The sequence below is a fragment of the Capricornis sumatraensis genome, chromosome 6 (assembly GCF_032405125.1).
Source record: "Capricornis sumatraensis isolate serow.1 chromosome 6, serow.2, whole genome shotgun sequence".
Taxonomy (NCBI): Eukaryota; Metazoa; Chordata; class Mammalia; order Artiodactyla; family Bovidae; genus Capricornis; species Capricornis sumatraensis.
Window position 1 is genome coordinate 44,568,076 of NC_091074.1, and position 16,527 is coordinate 44,584,602.

The 16,527-nt window shown below is 37.4% G+C and overlaps 1 protein-coding gene across 1 annotated transcript in view; it reads left to right on the forward strand.

Moving 5' to 3' along the window:
- The window catches only part of PTPRD (protein tyrosine phosphatase receptor type D), a 366,674-nt gene that overhangs the window by 128,616 nt on the left and 221,531 nt on the right, over window positions 1–16,527 (forward strand). Inside the window, exon 6 of the mRNA XM_068973581.1 lies at window positions 15,653–15,841. Within this exon, the coding sequence (XP_068829682.1) occupies window positions 15,653–15,841 (189 nt within the window). The remainder of the gene's footprint in view (window positions 1–15,652; window positions 15,842–16,527) is intronic.

Consider the following 16,527-nt stretch of genomic DNA (forward strand, 5'->3'; position numbering starts at 1 on the left):
TGTTCACCTTCATCAAGAGGTTCTTTAGTTCCTCTTCGCTTTCTGTCATTAAGGTGGTATCATCTGCATATCTGAGGCTATTGATATTTCTCCTGACAATCTTGATTCTAGCTTGTGATGCATCCAGCCCAGTATTTCACATAATGTACTCTGCATAGAAGTTAAATAAACAGGGTAACTATACAGTCTTGACGTACTCCTTTCCTATTTGGAACCAGTCTGTTGTTCCATGTCCAGTTCTAACTGTTGCTTCTTGACCTGCATACAGGTTTCTCAGGAGGCAGGTACGGTGGTCTGGTATTCCCATCTCTTTCAGAATTTTCCAGTTTGTGAGCCACACAGTCAAAGGGTTTAGCATAGTAAATGAAACCCAAATAGATGTTTTTCTGAAATTCTCTTGCTTTTTCTGTGATCCAGCAAATGTTGGCATTTTGATCGCTGGTTTCTCTACCTTTTCTAAATCCAGATTTTAGGTCTGGAAGTTCTTGGTTTAAGTACTGTTGAAGCCAAGCTTGAAGGATTTTGAGCATAATCTTGCTAACATGTGCAATAACTACAGTTGTGTGGTAGTTTGAACATTTTTTGCCATTGCCCTTCACTGGGATTGGAATGAAAGCTGACCTTTTCCAGTCCTGAGGTCACTGCTGAGTTTTCCAAATTTGTTGGCATATTGAGTGCAGCAATTCATCAGCGCCATCTTTTAGGCTTTGAAATAGCTCAGCTGGAATTCCATCACCTCCACTAGCTTTGCTGGTAGTAATGCTTTCTAAGACCCACTTAAGTTCACACTCCAGGATGTCTGGTTCTAGGTGAGTAATCACACCATTGTGGTTATCCCGGTCATTAAGACCTTTTTTGTACAGTTCTGTGTATTCTTGCCACCAAGTCCTTTTCATTTCTGTCCTTTATTGTGCCCAACTTTGCATGAAATGTTCTCTTGCTATCTCTAATTTTCTTGAAGAGATCTCTTGTCTTTCTCATTCTATTGTTTTCCTCTATACCTTTGCAATGTTCACTTAAGAAGACTTTCTTATCTTTCTTTGCTATTCTTTGGAAATCTTCATTCAGATGGATATATTTTTCCTTTCCTCCTTTTGACTTTAGCTTCCCTTTTTTTCTCAGGTATTTGTAAGGCCTCCTCAGTTCAGTTCAGTTCAGTCACTTAATTGTGTCTGACTCTCGCAACTCTATGAACCACAGCATGCCAGGCCTCCCTGTCCATCACCAAATCCCGGAGTCCACCCAAACCCATGTCCATTGAGTCAGTGATACCATCCAACCATCTCATCCTCTGTTGTCCCCTTCTCCTGGCCTCAATCTTTCCCAGCATCAGGGTCTTTTCCAGTGAGTCAGCTCTTCACATCAGATGGCCAAATATTGGAGTTTCAGCTTCAACATCAGTCCTTCCAATGAACACCCAGTACTTACCTCCTTTAGGATGGACTGGTTGGATCTTCTTGAAGTCCAAGGGACTCTGAAGAGTCTTCTCCAACACCACAGTTTAAAAACATCAATTCTTCTGTGCTCAGCTTTCTTTATAGTCCAACTCTCACGTTCATACATGACCACTGGAAAAAACATAGCCTTGACCAGACGGACCTTTGTTGGCAAAGTAATGTCTCTGCTTTTTAATATGCTGTCTAGGTTGAACATAACTTCCCTTTCAAGGAGTAAGCATCTTTTAATTTCATGGCTGCAGTCACCATCTGCAGTGATTTTGGAGCCCAGAAAAATAAAATCAGCCACTGTTTCCCCATATACTTGCCATGAAGTGATGGGACTGGATGCCATGATCTTAGTTTTCTGAATGTTGAGCTTTAAGCCAACTTTTTCACTCTCCTCTTTCACTTTCATCAAGAGGCTCTTTAGTACTTCTTCACTTTCTGCCATAAGGGTGGTGTCATCTTCATGTCTGAGGTTATCGATATTTCTTTCTCCCAGCAATCTTGATTCCAGCTTGTGCTTCCTCCAGCCCAACATTTCTCATGATGTACTCTGCATATAAGTTAAATAAGTAGGGTGACAATATACAGCCTTGACGTACTCTTTTTCCTATTTGGAACCAGTCTGTTGTTCCATGTCCAGTTCTAACTGTTGCTTCCTAACCTGCATACAGGTTTCTCAAGAGGCAGGTCAGGTGGTCTGGTATTCCCATCATCTCTTTCAGAATTTTCCACAGTTTATTGTGATCCACACAGTCAAAGGCTTTGCCATAGTCAATACAGCAGAAATAGATGTTTTTCTGGAATTGTCTGCTTTTTTGATGATCCAGCAGATGGTAGCAATTTGCTCTGGTTCCTCTGCCTTTTCTAAAACTGGCTTGAACATCTGGAAGTTCACCATTCACATATTGCTAAAGTCTGACTTGGAGATTTTTAAGCATTACTTTAGTAGTGTGTAAGATGAGTGCAGTTGTGTGGTAGTTTGAGCATTCTTTGGCATTGCCTTTCTTTGGGATTGGAATGAAAGCTGACCTTTTCCAGTCCTGTGGCCACTGCTGAGTTTTCCATATTTGCTGACATACTGAATGCAGCACTTTCACAGCATCATCTTTCAGGATTTGAAATAGCTCACCTGGAATTCCATCACCTCCACTAGCTTTGTTCGTAGTGATGCTTCCTAAGGCCCCCTTGACTTCACATTCCAAGATGTCTGGCTCTAGGTGAGTGACTGCAGCATTGTAATTCTCTGGGTCATGAAGATCTTTTCTGTATAGTTCTTCTGTGTATTCTTGCCACTTCTTAATATCTTCTGCTTTTGTTTGGTCCCTACCATGTCTGCCCTTTATCGAGTCCATCTCTGCATGAAATGTTCCCTTGGTGTCTCTAATTTTCTTGAAGAGATCTCTAGTCTTTCCCGTTCTGTTGGTTTCCTCTGTTTCTTTGCATTGTTCGCTGAGGAAGGCTTTCTTACCTCTCTTTGCTATTCTTAGGAACTCTGCATTCAAATGGGTATATCTTTCCTTTTCTCCTTTGCTTTATGCTTCTCTTCTTTTCACAGCTATTTGTAAGACCTCCTCAGACAACCTTTTTGCATTTCTTTTTCTTGGGGAAGGTTTTTGTTATCACCTCCTGTACAATGTTATGATCCTCAGTCTATATTTTTTCAGGCTGTCTAAATATCAGGTCTGATCCCTTAAATCTAATTATCACCTCCACTCTATAATCATAAGGGATTTGATTTAGGTCATACCTGAATGCCTAGTGGTCTTCCCTACTTTCTTCAATTTAAGTCTGAATTTTGCAGTAAGGACCTCATGATTTGAGCTACAGTCAGCTCACAGTCTTGTTTTTGCTGACAGTCTAGAGCATGTCCATCTTGGGCTACAAAGTATATAATCATTCTGATTTTGTCCATGCGTAAAGTCATCTTTTGTGTTGTTAGAAGAGGGTGTTTGCTCTCACATCCTTTTTTTTTCTTGATTTCTTTCTCTCTCTCTCTTTTTTTCCATACCATAATGCATTTTTCACACGGCAGTTTAAATGGTGTTCATGAAAATTTAATGTTAAACAGCATATCTACCCAGTACACATTGGCAAGCACTTGAGTGCCAACTCACTTCAGCCAACCTTGAAAACTTTTTTTTACCTTCGACTTCTTTTAGAGAAAAGACCATAGTTTTTATATATGTCATCAGTTTTGCCGGAAACCCTTTTTCTAACTTTAATGGGTTTAACTCTCTATTAAGAAAAATCGAGATTTAGAATTTTGTACGTGGAAGCCTGATATCTCTTCTAGGAACAAAGACTATGAGTTTTTTTTTCATGTAAAATTTTGATTGTGGTTTTGGCCATTTTGGGTAGTTTTTCTTCTATTTGGTTATTTTCCAGATGTCTGACCTTCCACTGAGTACTATTGTATTTTTCTTATTTCAAAACTATTGCATAATTAGGTATCCTATGTTTGCATGTAAATGTAATGTTACTTTATACGATAATTTTTATTAAGAGAGAGAAAAGCTCAAAAATTGAAAAAAAGAAAACAGTTATATATATATTTTTGGCTGTTTTCCCATATTGACAGCTTGTTTTTCCAAAGACTTAAGACCGACAAAGATATAAGTAGTTCCTTTTGGTAATTCTTTGGTGTTAAATTCAGGCTCACTTTTGACATAGAAAATGATTTATATTTAGGGGGAGAGTTCCTCCGTAGATAAATAATACATTCTTGAAGCACACATCCTATTTTAAAGATTTCTTCGTGTGCCCTTGTAGTTTTCATTATTTACAGTGAAATACCATATATATATTATTTTTTCCACAATACCCTACAAATAAAACTGCCATTACCTCTGTTTGCAGAATCTGTCTTCTCCACTCCAATAAATACTAGCCACAGATTGCCTTTAAAACTGTGAGAAATACTACTGAGTAGAGTTAAACGATGAAAGAGTCTCTTCAGAAAATTTATTTATACATATCTGAATCATGTTATTTTTGTGCTTACTCGTCTTGCCCCGTTCCCATACATGATTAAAGACGACAGGATGATGAACATCTGTCTTTACCATGTTGTAGGTCCAAGGGGGGAACTGTGAAGAGGTGGAGGGAAGGGCAAAGGTAATTTCTGAAATACTGTAAAACTCTGGCTTAGGAAACTGCTCTTGGATTTTTGAAACAACTCTGGTTTTTAAGTTAAGTTGGTGATGTTTTAGTTGGAAGGAAACTCATCAAAAAATTCATCTTTTATGTAAAACTTTCTCACACAGGTAGGGAGAATGTGTTTGGTAAGCTGATATAAGGAGTGCATGTATGTGTCTATATGCACACTCACAACAATATTTATTTCTGCATTAGGATGCAAACCATGAGTTCATACTGATACCTCTGATTTGAATCCAAAACCACACAGTTCATTCTACTTTTTTTTATTTATGGAAAATTTGATTGCATAAACATTTATTTTTATTTGCATTCACCACAATACAATGAGGCAGCCAAGATGGATGTTTTCCTTGGCTTTATTTGATTTGAACTCATTAGAATTCCTAACTTTTACAAAGCCAGCGAAGAATGGAGACAGGAGCCAAACTGAATTCTCTTTCCATGTTTACTATTCCTTTGTCTATTTCTAAAAGCAAAAGCAACAAACAGGAATTCAGTTCCTGAACCTTAGCCTATTATACAGTTTTGCTTTTCTTTTTCCTTTAAAAAAATTATTGGTGTGATTTTAATATAAATTTATATGAAGTGGTTAACTTAATGTTCAAAATAGAGAACAATTTGGACAAAGTAGAGGATGAGTATCATGACAACAACTTGTTAGTAAAAATAAATTATTAATAATAGAGAGCAATGAGGTTTGTGAAAGTGGGTGTTACTGGATTTTTAATAAGATTTGCCTTGCCAGGAATCAATATATAACCCTGATTTCTAAATATTTACTTAAATATCCAAGTATTAATAGAGTTGCTAAATAGGAAGACCTTTCCCCTTCTCCCAACCCTCAATGCATTTTGGATCACGAAGAGTATTATCATTTGCTACGACCAGACACTAATAACAGTGGGGATTAACATAAAGCCATGTGGAATTGCAGCTACTACATTCATACAAAGGGTGATTTAATCTGAGTTTGTATTCTGCTACATAGACAGTAGACATTACTTTGCGATTTATAGGATAATTGCATACATTGCTTCTCAACAAGTTTGCTTACTTTGTGCCAAGAATTCCTTACACTCCCCTCTACATGTGAAGATTATTTCAGAAAATGAAGCTTTGCTCTGAAATGCCTGTGTGTTGCTTGTTAGTACGTTGACTATTTAGTAGCTGCTAAGGAGACTACTATCAGCTTATCAGCATCCAGTTTCCTATTCTTGCATGACATAATTGTCTGAGAAATCTTTGGAGACCCTTTTCCCCAATAACTATCCTTAAGAGATACCTAAATCCACTAAGAAATGAAAGCTTTTCTGATTGATTTATAGCTGTATTAACACAAGCATACCTCTCTGTACATAGTAATTTTCAAAGAGGATCTTCATTGTATCTTGTTCATAATTACTTTGGAAGAGTAGACCTTATATTTATTATTCCATTTGACGTATCTTTTATTAACTGGCAGTTTCTTCCTGCTTTCAATAATTTCTTTCTGACTTAGAGTAGCCTTTTACTTATAATTAGACACCATTTTCAGAGAAGGCAATGGCACCCCACTCCAGTACTCTTGCCTGGAAAATCCCATGGATGGAGGAGCCTGGTAGGCTGCACTCCATGGGGTCGCTAAGAGTCGGACATGACTGAGCAACTTCACTTTCATGCATTGGAGAAGGCAATGGCAACCCGCTCCAGTATTCTTGCCTGGAGAATCCCAGGGATGGGGAGCCTAATGGGCTGCCGTCTGTGGGGTCGCACAGAGTCGGACACGACTGAAGCAACTTAGCAGCAGCAGCAGCAGCAGCAGACACCATTTTATTTATATGTATTTTTTCAGTTTCATTCGTATGCATGTCATTTTGATAGTGGCCCAGAAACCTAACTTTGCTAGGAAACATTGATTTAACTTTTCTTTCTTTTCCCTTTTACTTTTCTGTTTTCAGTCTCTTGCTCAATTCACTTGCAGGAAGATTGATTTTGAATAAAATGGTCATGATGTCAAAACAGTATAAATTATATCCTGCTCTCATCTGAAATGGTGAAAATAGAAGCCTTTACACTGTTTTCTTTAAGAAAAGAGTAATGAATGTTTTTCCCCCTCTTCAGGAACTGTGTTGGGGGGGAGGGGGGAGTCATTCTTGTTTGTAGCCTGAAAGATTTTGACTTAAAAACTCATTTGCTGTTCAACAAAGTAGCAAATACTCCAAGTATTAACCCTTCAGCCTTCCAGCCTCTGAGATAGGATCTGTCTCCTCTCCCAGACAAAGCCATTTCGGGTAGTCGTTCCTTGTCCCGTATTACAGAGGAGACCCCTGTGTGGTGTTAGGTCATAGGGTCAATCTGCTGAGTGTGAATCTGCCTCCTCCTCTGGTTCGGGTACTGTCTTTGGGTGTCTGCTCAAACGGAATTTTTTGCCATTTATAACCTTTTGTAGATAACTGAAATAGAAATTATAGAAGGGTTAAAGACATAGACACAGTGCTGAATCTGAGCTTGGTAGGGAAATTGACATTTATAGTCATTTTCATAATCTTCCATTTCTCGTCTATATTTTATTGGCTAATACACGTAACAGAATTCTGTTGCTACCTGGAATCAGTGCTAAAAAAAAATGAGACGTCAATTGATATATATTAAAGGATGAATTCTTTTATATGAAAATATTACATCTCATGAAACTTTAGTCGTTAGTGCTTTCTGTTTAAAAAAAATAAAAGATGACCAAGTATTTGGAATTATTTTTGTTGTGTTTTCCATTATGAGTTGACTATAACTGAGTTATGGCACTGTTCATGATGAATATTTGTTCAAAGAACAGTAATTGCCATAGAGAGAACATGATGCATGATGATGTAAAAATACACCGAATCTTAGAGTTAAAAGAAATGAAAAAATTATTTTTTACTGTGTGTATAACCAAGACCAAGTAACAGTTTTGCTGAGTCTTTGCTTTGTGTCTACGAAAAATGGTAATTATTGTATCACCCTTGCCCACTTCAAGCAACCCTAGTAAGTCTCCAGTGGTATCAGTGCTTCCAATTATTAACAACAAAGCTTTGCTGTCCCAAACATTTAGGGTTACTTTTTAAGTTTGTTTTGGGGAACAGATTCAGTGACAATATGATTTGTTTTATTTGTTCTGTTGGTTAATCAAAAAGCCTAAAATCTTGTTCAGAGTGAGAAATGAAATGAGCTAGCTTTTTACTACCTTTTAAGAAGTTATTTGGCACAGACACCACCCTCTAAATTCACTTGTATGTCTATATAATCCCTGTTTCTTTATGATTCTTGTAGAAAATTTTTTTCCATTTAGTTTATTGCTGCAGCTCTTGTTACAGCAAGCCTTGCAGTCACTTGCTTCTGTTCTGTTTAAATCTTTTGTGGGAGCTTGGGATAGAGTAAGTACATATAAGCTGGTATTTTACTAGATGTCAGGCACTAGTGCCAGGCAGTACTAGGAATATTTAATGTATTATCTCATTCAATCTTCCAGTCTATGAGTCGGGTACTATTTTTACTCCCAAAGAATCTAATTATCCTACAGATAAAATTAAATCACAGCAATATAGAGATTCTCTAGTTTACTTCATACCCAATGCCTGACCCAGCCTTTGCACAGAGAAGTCTTTCAATAAATATCTGTAGAATGAATGACAATCTATTGGCTGTCCAGTAGATTTTTGAAACTAGTAGTTTAGAAGGTCTTTTTCTTTCAGCCTAATGCAACTTTCATAAATCTGAAGATACTTTCTTGTCTATCTTAAGACTAATATATATTTACATTTCTCAGGTGAATTTTTTTCTATCTTAGTACTGTTTCTCTAACAGGTGGCTATAAATTTCAACATATATAAAGGGTATAACACTTTATTTATTCTTCATACTATCCATCTACTATTTGACATAGGTTAAGAAAAACTTACCTTATGCAACTGTTTCATCCTTTGAAAAGATAGTTGTGCTTCTGTAACATTACAAGATAAATGCCTAAAGCTTCAAAATATCCAGCCACTGTGAAAAGTTTGATCCTGAAAGTGAAAGAAGACCCAGCATCTGCCTCACATGCAGCTGATGGATTCACTTGAATATTATCGTTTGTTTGAATATCAAGAATCCTATTATTCTAAAGATAGGATAGCACAGTAGAGATACACATTCTATTGTGTTCTTTTGAGTTTCATTGTGTTCACACTTGAGGTTTTTGTTATGTGGTTGCCGTTTTGACTTGTAGGTACTTAAAACCAACATAAGAAGGAAGGCTTCCTGTAAAATCGGGCTTCTCTGATGGCTCAGATGGTAAAGAGTCCACCCTACAATGCAGGTGACCTGGTTTCAATCCCTGGGTCAGGAAGATCCCCTGAAGAGAATGGCTACCCACTCCAGTATTCTGCCATGGAGAATTCCATGGGCAGAAGAGCCTAGTGGGCTATAGTCCATGGAGTCACAAAGAATCAGACATGACTGAGTGACTACCACTTTTCCCTTTCGCTTTCCTGTAAATTAAGAAAGCAGGATCTGAACCGTGTGTTTCCCAGTGCAGCAACTGCACTAAATTAAAGGAATAGCCAAGCATAAGCTGAACCTCTCAAATGAAAGTTGTTTGCTAATTAAATAAAACCTATGACTATAAAAATGTGAATTAATAACTATTTTGTGAGTTTGTAAGTTTAGTACTACTTAAGACACTATAGGTGCAGTGATAAAGAGTCCACCTGCAGGAGATACAAGTCTGATCCCTGGGTCAGGAAGATTGCCTAGACAAGGAAATAGCAATCCACTCCAGTATTCTTGCTTGGGAAATTTCATAGACAGAGGGGCCTGGTGGGCTACGTATGTACAGTCCATGGGATTGCAGATTTGGACATGACCTAGCAACTAAGCAATGAACACTGCAAAAGATAGTTTTGCCTCCTAGATTATATTTAAATTGAGAAGACCAATTCTATATCCCCAGAACAATTAAATAATGATTAACTGTTTAAATAGGTGCCACTGAGACTTCCCTGGTGGTCCAATGGTTAAAACACCATGCTTCCGGTGCTGGGGTGGGTGCTGGAGTATGTGTGGGGATGGGTTGTGTTTGTCTCTGGTTGGGGAATTAAGATCTCACAGGTCATGTAGTAGCCAATAAATAAATAAAGTTACTTTATAAAAAGTGTTTTTATTTTAAGAAAAAGTTGCTGTTAAATGAATCCAGTAGAAATTCAGAGATACCACATGAATGAATGCAGACATGATTGTCAAAATTTCCTAAGCATGTCTAATTCCAAGTGTTTATGAATACTGTAATGGTTAAAAAGGAAATAACATATAACCATGCCCTCTGTGAGTTTTGAAAGCATTTAAGAGGGGCTGCTATGAACTGTTGACTGTATTGTCAATTACACCTAGACGATCAAGTGTATTTGGCATATCTTTTAATATGTCTTTTGGAAGAGCATACTGTTGATATAAATGGCATGTTTTTTCCTTCATAAACATGTTTGCTATAAATTCATAAATTAGAAAAGTGGCATCATGGTAAACAGCCCCTTACTGAAAACTCTTTCAATAATTTGGGACCAGAGTCAAAGCACCTGTCTGATTGACTTCACTGAGTCCTAGTAAAATTAGGCAGGAGGAACTGCTTCTGGCCACCTCGGAAGGAGGCTGTGGTCTTAGCAGGCAATTCAGTTTTGTGTTTCCTATCAAATGAGAGAGATTGAATATTTGCAGAATTGGTGTGAAAGCAAAGCATCATTAAAATTGTTTATGGATGAACAATGAAAGCAGTTTGAGCAAATTATGCAAAAGCTATTACTTGATCATTCACAGATATCTAAAGCATAATTCTGTACCAGAAAAAAAAAAAAAGACTCTTCCTCTCATATTCCTTTCAAGTTCTGGGGAGGGCAAGGGTTTTTAACAAAAGTTCCACAGCAGTGGAAAGTTAACTCTGAAAATTGCTGATGTTCATTTTTCTCTTTCCTTAATGGAACTATAAGTTTCATATCAGCATGTTTCATTAAGACCCCAAACAGATTCAAAGAATGTGCTATATCTCCAGGTCTATTATAGCTGCCATTCCAAACAAAATATGTATGACTTCTACGATTCACTAAGCACAAGTATGTAGTAATCTGCCCTTTAATGGCCTCTCAAAATGACAGACGGAATGGCTTTGTGAAGGTCAAGTCTGATTTAAATTGTTGATGAATTAGTAGCTAATTCTACGTGATTGAATATTAATATGGAACAGTGATAAGTAAGGCATTTTAAATCTTAATGAGCACTTTGATGAACAGGACAAAATGTTTTTCTTTTCAACTCACGTAAAAGTTTAAAGCAACTGACATAATGACAGTTTATTAATTTTTGATTCTGTATTTTCCTGTAAAAGTTCATGTGGTTAACATATAAAGGATATTGGGTTTTTCTTTTCCCAAGTTTCTGGTACCATACATTTATGATCTGTCAAATTGATGTAATCAAATGGCCAAGGCAGTTTTATATAAATTACTAATACATGTAGAGATGAAAAAAAAAAAAACACAAAAAAACAATTAACATCTTCTAAAATATGCCCACTGAGATAAGCATACCAATTAGAAATTTCATCATTTCTACCATTCATTTTATGTTGAATACTGAGTTTTATTGCCAAATACCTGACAGTCAGATTGGAAACAAGCCGCAACTGTCAACGTGTAACAGCTCTGGCTATGTAAATCTGTTACACTGTGATGTTTCTCATGAAAATTTAATGAAGAATATGCATTCAAAGGAGTTTTGTGCAAAAGGGGGATGGATAGAATGTAATTACCCTTATTAAAAATAAGAAAGGCGCTCTCTTTACATTCTCGTGTGATTAGGATGCAAGAATCATTATCTTTGTTGTGCACTGTGTCTATGGAGAGGAAGCTCTGGAGTGTTCTGTATAAGCCAAGAAGGAAAAGAAAGGTCATGCAGACGTTTTAGCCTGCTTTCCATAGAGCACAAGTCGGTTTTATCAGTGCTCCCCAAGGTGAGGTCTTCGTTTCTTATAAATGGTTATTAATTCTAAATTTCTTTGGTAAGAGCCTTTAGTAAGTGGCTCAACAATCTCAAGTCTTTGACACTTGCCACTGATGGGTATATAGAATATTGGCATGGCTTTCTAGAGAGACAAACTTGTTGAAGAACAGTAGTGACTGGTAGAGCAGTGTTCATGCATGCTGTTGTAACTAGTAGTTAGATGCCAATGGAGGAACTCAGTGCCCTGGGAAAGACAAGAACAGCTCAGGAATCCCAAGGTAACTGTTTTATTAACAGAAGTCAGTTGCTTTAAATATGGAAATTGACAATAACAAATTCTAAGAGCTTTTTTAGAAACTCATTTCTAAGAAGTTAGGCATGTAGTTGACTTAGGGGCACTTAAGGTAAATTATTCTATACTTTGAAGCAATCCAGACCAATGGCTGCCAAGTGAGATGTTTAATAATGTAATGTGTGTGGTGCAGTGGCTTTTGAGCATTTTTCTTTATTTTCTTTATTCTCCCTAATAACATTAAAACTAAGCTTTAGATTTACAAATACACTGAATAAAGCTTTAAAGCCATTAAAAAAAGAAAAAGCCTGATGAAATTCAAGTGGAATAGAGTATTAAAAGTAGGACTTCCCTGGTGGCTCAGACGGTAAAGTGGCTGTCTACAATGTGGGAGTCCTGGGTTTGATCCCTGGGTTAGGAAGTTCCCTGGAGAAGGAAGTGGGATTAAAAGAATCATACCGTAATTTTCAAAATACTCTTTACCTGATTTGTAATTTTAAACTTTGCTTGGAGCCTTGAAATATCATCTTGAAATTCCACTTTTAACCACTGTTTCTGGCACTTGTTCGCTGTAGATGTGGGTCTGGCTGACAGCATATGAGCATTCAGATAAACAGAAGGTATTGCTGCTTCCTCAAAAGAGCCATGTCTTTCAACTTAAGTAAAATGTATAATAGCTGATCGAAGTTAACTCTTTTTTAGTCTCTGGCCATGGGACAGGAAAATATTCTCTTGTGAATCCATGTGTCAAACCCAATTGCTTCAGCAACTTTTTTGGACTTTTCGTCGATCACGCTGTAGGACAGCTAGAGTCTACTTTTCCCCATTAACCAGTGATTTTCTCTTATAGTCACCCAGGTTTAATGTTCAGGATACTATCCATTTCTTGGGAGCTTTACTCTTGAGTAGTATTTTGACATTCTTTTATTATTCACGATCAAAATCTCCCTCCCTCGTTCTGAACTATTCCCTCTGATGAACTCTCTACCATAAATAGTTTTGTACTATGTGTAGTAGAAACCTTTATAATCACTGTGATATATTCATGTTTAGGTTTGGGAATCACAGATTTCTCAAACTCTGTTAATTCAGACTAGCTTTATGGGAAGGGATTTGGATACAACTGAGGCATGGAGAAATTTGTGTTGTAGAAGGATAAACTGAGGAGATAAATTGGATTCCCTGGTGGCTCAGACAGTAAAGAATCTGCCTACAATGCTGGAGACCCTGGTTTGATCCCTGGGTCAGGAAGATCCCCTGGAGAAGGGAATGACTACCCACACCAGTATTCTTGCCTGGAGAATTCTATGCTCAGAGGAGGATGGTGGACTATATAGTCCATGGTGTCACAAAGAATCAGACACAACTAAGCAAATATACATATATTTAAACTAAACAGTATTTTAAAAACACAAGACAGTGCATCTAGGTACTTACTACTACAGTTAATCTGAGGAGGAAAAGATTAAGTCTGAGTGAGTTTTGAAAAGCTTTATAATGAAGAAGATTTTGATTGTGTGGCTTTCTCAAGACACAGATGGAGTCCTCATTGGATATGATTTGTATAAGGAATGGTGAGAATTTCAGTGTGGGCAGAAGAAATGTTTCCTCTGAGGAAGCTTATCCATGAGAGGCTAAGAAAAATGGGCCATGATTTTAAAAGACTTCACTAGCCAGATTTCGCAAATTTGATTTACCCTTTAAGTATTGGCAACCCACTCCAGTATTCTTGCCTGGAGAATCCCATGGATGGAGGAGCCTGGTATGCTACAGTCCACGGGGTCACAAAGAGTCGGACATGACTGAGCGACTTCACTTCACTTTCTTTCACTCTAAGTATTGAGACAGTAGAGAACACGTAGATTTGATCAGCAAGGCAGTGGAGTCATCAAAATGTAACCTTTTCCTTTGAAATTATGGATGTTTAGCAAGACACTGAGAATTATTCCAGAAATTGTCGGGGACATCCAAGTGGAAGGTAGGTATCATGTCTGATTGTTTCCGTTTGTCTCACTGGTTGTGCTTTTGAGTCATTTTAACTGGTGGCTGATGACAGTTCATCAAAGGTCATGAGAACGTGATGATTACATTAACTCCAGGGTCCAATTGAAAGTCAAAATGTTTCATAATAGTCTTCAAACAGCCAAATTCTAATGCAAATATTATTGCCCATATAACTAAAATGCCTTCAGTGCCTCAACAGAATATACCTTTCTAACACTGACTGGAAGAACTGGTCATATAGGATATCAATGTGGGTCTTGCTTGAGGGACTTAAGGGGAATATAGTTTCTCAAGATCTAAGATATGGAGAAATTTTGATTAGGGATAGGGAAATGGCAACCCAGCCCAGGATCCCTGCCTGGAAAATCCCATGAACAGAGGAGCCTAATGGGCTACAATCCAGGGGATCACAAAGAGTCGGCACGACTTAGTGACTGAGCATGCATGCAAGGGAGAAATGAACTTTGGATGAGTTGAAGACTCAAAATTGACCCATTTCAACTTTTCAATGACTGAAAGTGGTTCAGGACTTTGCAATGGAGGAAGGTATTCTCTTACCCTAAGGAATGGATGTTTCCATGTTGCACTCTTGAGTTGCTTTTGTTCTTTTCTTCTTTTGTAAGGGAAACTTTCAGATACTTTTCTGACAAATTAAAACTCTCTACAGAGGAATTAATTCAGCTTGAACCTGTACTTGGGTTAAAAAAAAAATACATAGAGTTTTACTTGAAAGTTAAAAGAAAACCATAATAGACTAAAATAGAAATAGCTTAGTCCAGCTAACCTGCTTGTTCTCCATGCCCTCCTAAAATTAGCTGTGCTACATCAGCGATTTACCCTCAAGGAAAAGTTTCCTTCTGAATATTTGTACTTCTGATGTGCCTTTCTTTCTGGCCACTTGACTTTCCTCTAAGAATTTTCCACAGTTTGTTGTGATCCACACAGTCAAAGGCTTTGGCATAATCAATAAAGCAGAAAAAGATGTTTTTCTGGAACTCTCTTGACCTGCCTCTTGAGAAATCTGTATGCAGATCAGGAAGCAACAGCTAGAATTGGACATGGAACAACAGACTGGTTCCAAATAGGGAAAGGAGTACATCAAGTACATATTGTCACCCTGCTTATTTAACTTAGATGCAGAGTACATCATGAGAAACCCTGGGCTGGAAGAAGCAAGAGCTGGAATCAAGATTGCCAGGAGAAATATCAATAACCTCAGATATGTAGATGACACCACCGTTAATGGCAGAAAGTGAAGAAGAACTAAAGAGCCTCTTGGTGAAAGTGAAAGAGGAGAGTGAAAAAGTTGGCCTAAAACTCAACAATGGATGATATGGTTTCATGGCATCACTGACTCAATGGACATGAATTTGAGTAAACTCCAGGAGTTGGTGATGGACAGGGATGCCTGGCATGCTGCAGTCCATGAGGTCTCAAAGAGTCAGACACGACTGAGCGACTGAACTGATACTGATTCTGACTTTCCTAATGGCTCATTTCATAGCTTTCTTTTGGTGCTCACTGACCTCCTTAGACACACGTATAATGACTGCTTCCGTGCTGCCAGAGAACTTGATTCATCTCCTGGTCGTGGTTTTTAATCACGTTTGAGCTATTTGCATACACTAACCTAACAGTGCAATGCTACTTGGATTATGTTAGTTTTTCAACAAATGCTAAGTAATGGGGAAGGTTAACAGTCAGTACCTCCTGAATCTTGGGTATCTGCCTTCATGACACGTTTGTATCACCTTTTGTCTTACAGAGGATCAAATTCCCCGGGGCTTCCCTACTATTGATATGGGCCCACAGCTGAAGGTGGTTGAGCGTACACGCACCGCCACCATGCTTTGTGCAGCCAGTGGGAATCCGGATCCAGAAATCACTTGGTTCAAAGATTTCTTACCCGTCGACACAAGCAACAACAATGGCCGTATTAAGCAGTTACGATCAGGTAGGGTCTTGTTACTGTTTCCATGATCTCCTAGAGAATTTTAATTTTTCTTTTTAGTTTTCTCTCTATTTTTATTTTCATTTTATTTATTTTTATTTTTTAGGTATTAATTTTTCTCCCTCTTCTCTTTCTCTGTTATTTAATGTGTTGTCCATGTCTGTGATGTCATAGCCTGTTTCAGAGTCTGTCTTTCTTCTCTTCTCTGTGTTTTGCAGCTTCTGTTTAATCCACATTGCTCACTGCTGTGACTGTATTTTTGATAATTTATTTTTTAGTTTACTGCTCTTCTGCAGTATTTGATGGATTCATTTTCTCCTGTTTCTTTCTTATTTCTCTGTTTTCTTTGGAAACAAACTTATTTCAACATTGGACTTCATTCGAAACTTGCAAGGAGTTCCAATGGTTATATCCATTAAAAATCAAAAATGTTCATATTAAACACTAAAATGATTCCGTTTTATTAAAGTGTGTTTCTCTGTCTTCTCTACATTTTAACTCATCAAACTACCAACGTTTAGTAAGTTTGGGCACATCTACTTTCTTTTCACTAATACATAAAACACAGAAATGTTATCTCATAAGTATCCAGATGTATTTTTTATAAAGTCCTTTACAAAGTACCAATGAAAGGAGGGGATTTTTATTAATCTTATTATAATGTTATTATGAGTGAGTATTTTCTACAC